This window comes from Nanorana parkeri, unplaced genomic scaffold (genome assembly GCF_000935625.1).
Source record: "Nanorana parkeri isolate BGI_ZX_2015 unplaced genomic scaffold, ASM93562v1 scaffold1762, whole genome shotgun sequence".
In the NCBI taxonomy this organism is placed as follows: Eukaryota; Metazoa; Chordata; class Amphibia; order Anura; family Dicroglossidae; genus Nanorana; species Nanorana parkeri.
In genome coordinates, this window is record NW_017308030.1 from 229,212 (window position 1) to 238,435 (window position 9,224).

Genomic DNA, 9,224 nt, shown 5'->3' on the forward strand with positions numbered 1-9,224 from the left:
ACACTTCCTTCATTTGAACAGCTTGCAATGCTTTATTTCTAAACGTTTGGCGATAAAGGAAATGTCCACGACCTGACAAAAGACTATCTACTCAACCTTCTAAATATAGCTGTTATGTTAGATAATGCAAAATAAACCCCAAACCTCACAAAGCCCGAGATGTGCTGCAGTTTTAATAGTAACATCCCTGCGCAATATTTAAACCATTCAAGTGCACAGCTGGCAGACTAATCCGCTCACACAGCCTCCTCTCCTCCAGCAAATTCCTTTTATAGTATGCAATTTGCAATGCAAGCATCCTCCCGTCTCCTCTACACTCAGTCCCACAATCTGGTGAGGGAGGCGGTAGAGCCAAGCAACGAAAAAAAAAATTGTAAAAAAAAGGGCCCCAGCACAGCAAGACTTCATTAAAGATGGTTGACCTAATAACAGAAGCTTACAATTCCGTGCCTTTCCACTGATAGGGGAACAATGGAGGATCACAGATTAGCTAATTAAATGGGAATATCAAGTAAGGAGCAAGCTGGGTGAACGCATGCATAGCCCATGTGTACTATGTGTTATTCTACAAAAGTTCAAGTCAATGATCAAAGATTTGTCATATACAAGTGCTTGCATCACTTCCTGATATTCCCATCAGCCTATGGCAGCAGGGTTGAAACTGAAAGGCTGGCATTTACTGGCTGAGACGGCTGGTGGGAGGAGTCACCAGGAGTAAACAGCTGACATAGTCAGGGAATTACTTGCCGTTCACATATACTAACCAAGACATTGCAAGTATCTTTATCAGACAGAAAGCATTGTATGACTCAGTCATGGCAACATTCGAGGTATGTCGGAGGCTCAGATTGTGCAACCAGCAAAACCCGTGTGTGCTACAAGAAACCTTCACCTGGTCATGCTTGTCTATGGAGCATAAAGAATTAAACTGCAGTTGTGGCCTTACATTGCCGTGGTCCCGAGCTCAGTTCTCACAAGGACGACATCGCCGTGGTCCCGAGCTCAGTTCTCACAAGGACGACATCGCCGTGGTCCCGAGCTCAGTTCTCACAAGGACCACATCGCCGTGGTCCCGAGCTCAGTAAGCACAAGGACGACATCTGTGGTCCTGAGCTCAGTAAGCACAAGGACGACATCGCCGTGGTCCCGAGCTCAGTTCTCACAAGGACGACATCGCCGTGGTCCCGAGCTCAGTAAGCACAAGGACGACATCTGTGGTCCTGAGCTCAGTGCTCACAAGGAAGATCATTTTAAAGGATTTCCAATGTTCTGGCCCAAAGTAAAGAAGGTTCTCTTGTGGAACTTTGGTTTCCTCCCACAGTAAGACAATACTGGTAATCACTGGCTCTAGTAATTGTGTAGGTCTTTATGAGGAACATCAGACTGTGTAATATAAAGAGCTGACATTGAAACAAATGGCCATAAACTCTTATGAGCCAGCATAAAAGGCAAGCAGTAAAAAGACACTTTGCTGGCTAAAATGAGTGGTTGGGGCCAACCTACATAACCAGGAGAAAGTTACACCAATGCAAACAAATTACACCTGGAGTGATGTATGGAGGCTACCAGTGACCACCAAACACCAAAATTATCCTTGGTGTCAAGTGCCAGCAAACCAATCACACTGTATATTTTACATGAAACCAGTAATTTGCCTTGGCATGCTACCACCCCAAAATACTCTTTTACAGCAAAGTAACCGTCCCCCTTCATAACCTAACCTTTGGGGGTTTTTACGTTTTCCCCCCTTGCTTTACAGTCCAAGTAGCCCCCTTCCACCTAGGTGAGAATGAGGTCACTCTGCTCCTACAGCCTCCTGGGAAATCCAAGTGACATATCCCAGAAGGCATCAGCTCAGGCATTGCAGTGTTGGAAGGACCTTGCAGCACCTCATTAGGGGGCCAGCTGCAAGAACCCAGAGAAAAGACACCCCAACATTTAGAAAAGATGGCGGTGCGCGACTGGGGTGCCGCAGCAGATCATCAGACTAACCCTTAACTTGCCTGGGTGTGTGAATATTTATTGAACACAACCAAGCATACAAAAGGTAAGAGGGAATAGAGAAAGAAAAAAAAATATCATACATACATATATATATATATATATACATACACACACACACATATATATATATATATATATATATATATATATATATATATATATATATATATATATATATATATATATATATATATATATATATATATATATATACATATATATATATACACACACACACACACATACATACATATACACACACACATATATACACACAGGGTGAAATTCCTGTAGAAATACCCCCGAGGCATCTATCGCATGAACACAAAGGATATGGGTAAGGCACACAATACAGGACAGCCAGTAGCAATATTTCATGCCTGGTTATGGTTTTCTTTTGCTCACTCCTACAAGGTGCGCTTAATTCACAAAGCTGTATAACGCAACTGAATATAATAAAAGAAAAAAGCTTGCTCGTACACTTGCCGAGTGCACGATAATGTCATGTTTGGTAGGACTACACCCTGTGCAGAACATGACTCACGAGATCAACAAGCAAACCCCGGCGCTCCCCTCCCCAACCTGTGTGCTGAAGAATCTGCTAGTCCCAAGTTACACACAGCTGGGGGTGGGGGAAGAGAAGCAGAAGCTCACGCTTGCAAAGGACATTCAAGAAAACAATGGCTAGCTTGCTGCTTGGGCTGGGTCACATGGCTTCTTTCATGGCAAAAAAAGATTAGTCAAAGGGAAATGGGGAGTAAAATGACTCGTAATGAATTGTAGAGGAACCACATGGTTAACTTTACGATGTGCAGATTATTTTATTGCATACTATACTGTTCTATAGCTCTATGATCTGCTTACTATACCCATCATGCATACTATAGCTCCATGATCCGAGAGAGGCCCAGCACAATTTTGCTCGGCTCTGCCTGGTCCGATCGAGAATATACTGCGTGGAGAAAAAAAAAAAAGTCATCCAACCTGCCACCATATATATTCACACACAACCTCTCCTGGGACACAGGAAGCCCTGGCACCGCCAAAGAAGCCTCCGATGGTAAAACAAAATACGTTTTCCAACAGGCAGTCACAATGCCTAAAGAAACCATTACAAAGACATCTGCACAACTTTTATACTGCAAATTAAGCCTGGACAAATCCCAACATCTTGGGTCACCAGCGCTCCTAAAAAATTACGCCAGTGCCTAACTTTTGAGGTTATCTGGTTGAGGTCAATGGAGCAGACTCCTAAAAAAGGTTCTGCTGGCTCCTGGATAGGACAAACTGACTCCTGAATTCCATATTTTGTCCAATCCGTTATTCCACATACAACAAACTTGCCATTTGGTCTGTTTTCTAAATTAGTCCACAAAGACCAACAACCAATCAGATTTTTAGATCAGTCTGAAAAATCACAAGCAGCTTATGTCACACCATGCTTCAATCAAAACATCGCTTTTGAGCTGCCCTGACGGAGGGATGACATGACCTGTGTTCTTCGAGGACTGGAGATGCTAAACGATGCTTCGACATACTATACACATTAGATGTGAGGCCAACAATCTACTTGGTGGCAACAATAAGCTTTATTTGTATATTTAGTAAGAAAAGAGCAAATAGATTATTTAACCACCTCATGTATTCTTCTGGACATTTCTACATGTAACAGCCTCAGCATACACCGTATAATCAATAATGTCACCAAGCAGAAAACATGTACTGATTCGTTTTTCACATTGTAGAGGCAGCCATTTTGTGGGCAGAACCAAAATTCCAGTGCAGCCCGTCAGGTTACCAGCAACAAGCTACATCACAGAGGCCCTCCTCCTTCTGTCATTGCAGTCTCAGCCCACAAGATGGCTGCGTCCAGCTGTCAGCAGCAGGTTTGCGGAATGATCTGCAGTCAGCATGGTGTAGCCCAGGGTTATGCATCCTCGGCACTCCAGCTGTTGTGGAACTACAAGTCCCATAAGACATTTCAAGACTCCTGACAGCCACATGCATGACTCCCAGAGGCATTATGGGTTTTGTGGTTTCACCACAGCTGGAGTGCCGAGGTTCCCTTACCCTGGTGTAGCCCATATGACTGGCTTACAGGAACCTTTAATGCCTTCTTAGCTCAACAGCAAGCTGTTAGTCTCAGTTAGTCCTGCAGCTTTAGAGCCGTGTATTGCATCAAGCATTCACATCTGGCCACTTCATTAACCCATTAATGTGAGCAAGATGTATCACAGAAAATACAGAATGTCAATTTCCTAAACAAAACCCTCTAGAAAAACTTAAGCACTTGTGCATGTCCCATCTGAAATTTTTAGTATTCTTCCTCTGTTGGACTTTTCACAATAAGACAGGTTGTTTTTGTGAACTAATTAACTACTTGGCTAAAGGAGGCAGCAAAAAAATGGCTCAAAGTGGCGTACCCAAACAATGCCAAACGCCAGCTGGCAGATGCACACACACGGGGTCAGACATAGAGAGAATGGTTCATTAGTATCAGTGCAACATACAACTACAATGCAAGAAGCCCTCAACTCAATACAGGTTTAAGGGTTCGGAATGGGGCTATGAGAAAGTCTTAAACATTCTTGGAGAAGTTAGAAAACAAAAGTTTGAAAAGGACAATCCAAACGCTATGTTCTCCATCTTTTACACAAGGGTGGAAGGCCACAGACAAAATCCTAAACACCAAATGTAGACCTCTGATTATTCAGCTTGCTCACCTAGCTCCAATCAACGGTAGCATTATTCCCACCTAGTGGGCGATCATATAGTGTATTCATGATTAGCATTGTAGCCATGATGTTCCTGGTTAATATTTACAACAGCACCCTATCTGCATGCAGGTTTTATGTTCCTCCACAAGTAGGATGTCTCTTCAGCTGCTCTGGTTTCCATCAAGATTACCAAAACATACTGGAAGTTTAACTTACTTCCAGACAACCTAAACGTTCGCAATGGATAGTTTTAAAGGAGAACTATGCAGTGAGTGATTTTAATTCATCCTCATAGTTCTAGCCGACCTGTGACAATGAAACTGTCACAGGTCGGCTCAGTAGATCGGGAAGTGAGCGAACACATACCGGCGCTTGCTCACTTCTCGATCCTGTCACGGCAGAGAGAAGAGCCAGCTGTCACTTACGCAGCTGGGTGGATCCAGACATAATTGTCGGGATCCCTTTCAGTTGCGGCGTCTCAGTATACTGCGAGCAGTAGCTCGCCGTGTACTGAGCTTAGGGTGACGGGAGGACGCCAGTTTGTGTCCTCCCGTTACCCTGAGAACTATGGGGAAAAGCCCTGACCCCATAGTTCTCCTTTAAGGTTTTGAAGACTTTGTCAACACCATAAATTAGTTTAAAAAAAACAAAACACAATCTCAGTCATATTTAAAGTGGAAATTACTGTAGGAACATTAAACCAGAGGAGGACAAACTAATATGACATTCAAGACCCAGGAGATTTTTTTTGTAGGAGCTCCACTGGCACCTAACTAAAGAAAAACTTCAAAAGTTCAGCACCGACTACATTTAAGCAATATTGGCTAACTGGCTCCTGAGATTTGCCCAGCAACGCATGTACCTTGATACATTCCCAGCACCATGTTTGTCTTCTGCCCAGCAATCCTCAATGTGTCATTCAGCCCCCCTCACGCCATCTACATCTTTGGGTGCAGGGGAAGCTTTTCCCAGTCGAGCTGTACAAACAGACATAGATAAGGGTCTGAGTGACATGACTTGCATGGTGTCTCTGGTGAATGGCCAGCAGGTTCCAATGGTGATTGCTGGACAACTGAAGCATGGACAGACGTGAAACATGGTGCTATGCATTTATCAAGGTACACATGTTATATGGCTGTGTTCACATAGCAATTCTAAAATGAGAAACTTCCACTTTGGGAGAATAAAGAGTGGTTCTAATCTATACTATACTTCCTGGCAAACACAGCACTTCACACTGACCTCTTATTTACCAGATAAATAACTTTACATTGAAGGTTTATTCACAGGACTACCCAATTTAAAACCTGAATAAAATCGATTCAGATTTACATAACACAAGGACCAAAAAAGAACTGACAAAGCTTGCGACGCTCTACCGAAACGCCGATGTAAACAATGACTCTGGAAGATTAGGTTTATCAATAGGTAAACCCCCACATGACGATGGCCATGTCTGCAGATAGGTTACTAGGGTCCAATGCACTTAATTGTGGGCTAGATGCAAGATGTATATACATTCCTACATGACAGGGCAAGGTATGAGGTGACTTAGGCTGGTAGCTGGTGCTACCAGGTTATTTTCAACTTCCAAGTCAAGGCTTGCTTCAAGTCCAAAAGCCAGTCAATCCAAATGTCAGCTACACACCAAAAGGAACCAAATACCATATGCTTCCATGGACAATGAAAGAAATAGGTACCAGCAGTTTCTCTTACTTAATATTTGACAACCTTGCTCCAGGATTTACCAGATGCAGATAATTCGGCAACAGATCAGAAAATCTCAAGACTTAAGGAAAACACAACGCAAATGCAACACGGAATACAAATATAGGGACACAAGTCTCATCTGGACATCAAATTAACTCAAAAGCAAACCTATACCTTTAACAAACCCTAAACCCAACCAAACCCTTAAATATAGGCTCCTAAATAAAGGATTGAATGAAAAAAAAAGTTCATGTCTAGCCGAGATTTGTTTTGGACAGTGTGGCCAAGGTTTGATCATCTGCCAGTGTCCAGGTTCAGCCGTTTTCTCCTCACTTCCTGTCCTGGTGGTAGGTACCACCTAGAACAGGAAGTGAAGGAAAATGATTTCCATTCCACTAGTCATTTTGGGGTGACTAGTGAGGTAAATATCTCCCAAGCCACAATGAGGGCAATGCTAAAAACCTGGGAGAAGTCCCAATGAAAAACATAACCCCCCCCCCCCCCCCTCCATAAAAAAAAATAATCCAAGCATGTCCATTTCCCTAGGTTTCCTAGTTAAAAAACAAAGAACCCATAGGCTGCCTCTTCTGCCACAAAAAACGAAGTTCTGGAACTGTGACTTCTGATACAAAAACAGATGCATTAGTGGTACACATGCCGTATTTATAGGTCAACTGACATGCTAGTTATGGTAAATTCACATCATAAGCTGTGTGTTCTGGTGCGATTCTGGCCGGAACGCACTGCCTCGCATTGCGGCCGGCTCACTTTTCTGCCAGGTTGGAGGGGGCGTGGAGGGCCATTGAAGTGAATGGCACTGTAGCCCTGGAACGCGCTGCTTATGGTGTAAACTAACCCCTAGGTTCTAGCAGAAACTGTCCACTTGAAATGGCTGCTTGGGGTACAACATGTAGTGTTAACTCAAATCAGGAAAGTGATTAACCCCTTGCTGCTGACAGGAGCCAGCCCTTCAAGTAGCCTGTGATGTCAGTAGGTGGGGCTTCCGTTCATTCGTCTGGCTGCACAGTGATGACGTGACGGGCAGACCGTCCTACTGGCTCCAATTGTTGACATTGAGCTGTCAGTAAGAGCTTGGTCACAGTTTAGGGGGTGCCGATTGCTGTGTTCTGGGGTGTGCTCAACCGATATATGCGGCAACTGGGCACCAAGGCCCACCGGCCGTGCTACCATATTAATGTGCTACACTAAGAGCTAAAACCCCCTCAAAAAAAACAAAACAACAACATCCCAAGGGACTGTCTCAGAGAACATTGAAAATCTCTTCTTACTGAATCCCACAATTCTTTAGAGCTAGAGCACACAATATCCCTTGGAGGCCCTTTAGGACACTTCAATGAGCCACAATTTCAAGTAAATATGATCATACATGAGATTTTCAATGAGTGCCATTTACTGAAGTACGGTACAGTATAAGTTACACTAGTCCTCTATGGAAAAGAAAATAAGCAAAATGAAATGCTAATACTTAAGTGGAGAGTGCAACAAACCAAACTTGAGAACAAAGCATTATGGGTCAACAACAGACCCTGCCGTTACTGACCACAGGTGATTACCACCTAAAAGCTAAAGTCCAGGATCAATGATCCCTACTGCAAGCCAAAGGGGCTTGATCAGGCAACTGGAGTGAACACAAGACGTAACCCATAATCAGTTCCAGCTCATTCATGTAGAAAAAGGCAAAAAAAATCAACAGGTATCTCTCTGCACTGGAACACACAGAACACTTTTACGGGTTTATTTAATATTCATTGTAAGAGTAGACATTCATTTAAAGGCACCCCAACCAACCAATCACAGGCTTCATGTCAGAGCTGTTAAGCATTTCTAGATCACACACAGAATAAAGGAGACTTCACAAGCACCCACTTACCTTCAATTCTGCACAGTTGATCTCTTTATGGGAGGCAGCACGAATAATCCCGCTTTTCCATGGCCACTCCGTTACTTCATTGAGGTCAAGCTTGAGGTCATTGCCCAATATGCAGACGAACTTCTGTCCCACCAGGACATGCAAACTGTCTTGGTGCACCAGCACCATCATGGATCTATCTAAGATAGAAACAGAATGAGAGACACGTTAGGTGCTGAGACCTAATCCTACTGAAGAGGTTACATAACGAAGATGAGGGGCTACCTTGCCAAAATAATATATGGAGGGGCGTCTGCCACTTTGGAGCCACTCTTTAGAAGGCAACGTCTTTTTCAAGTTTATGAGCAGGGTCATGTATGCACTAGCACAAGTCCACGCCCCCTCACTGCATACCAATGGCAACACGTGAGCTCATTGGCTCTGAGGAGCACGTGGATCAGTATTTACATCCAGGAGGCGACACATGGCCAGCAAAATCAGGTTCACCCGGCCTTTGCATCCCAACCCCAATTCAATCTATTATCTTCTTCACATGCAGCCGTGATCAGTCCAACACATCCAAATAGGATGGCACACGCACCTAACTCATCCCTGGCAGGCATGTGCACCCATCTCACCCTGGCACAGGTCTAACTCACCCCTGGCGGGCACACGCACCTAACTCATCCCCTGCACAGATTTAACTCATGCCTGGCAGGCACGTACATGTAACTCACCCCCGGCACAGATCTACCTCATCCCTACCTCACCACTGGCGGGCACTCACACCTAACTCACCCCCGGCACAGATCTAACTCATCCCTAGCAGGCACACACACCTAACTCACCCCCGACGGGCACAGCCAAGGTGAAGGCCGCCAACCCTTCAAACATAAAAGAGGAAAACATACAAGACTGCCCAT

The 9,224-nt window shown here is 44.1% G+C and overlaps 1 protein-coding gene across 1 annotated transcript in view; it reads right to left on the reverse strand.

Moving 5' to 3' along the window:
- The window catches only part of KDM3A (lysine demethylase 3A), a 36,649-nt gene that overhangs the window by 24,455 nt on the left and 2,970 nt on the right, over positions 1-9,224 (reverse strand). Inside the window, exon 2 of the mRNA XM_018571454.1 lies at positions 8,323-8,501. Within this exon, the coding sequence (XP_018426956.1) occupies positions 8,323-8,493 (171 nt within the window). The 5' untranslated portion in view covers positions 8,494-8,501. The remainder of the gene's footprint in view (positions 1-8,322; positions 8,502-9,224) is intronic.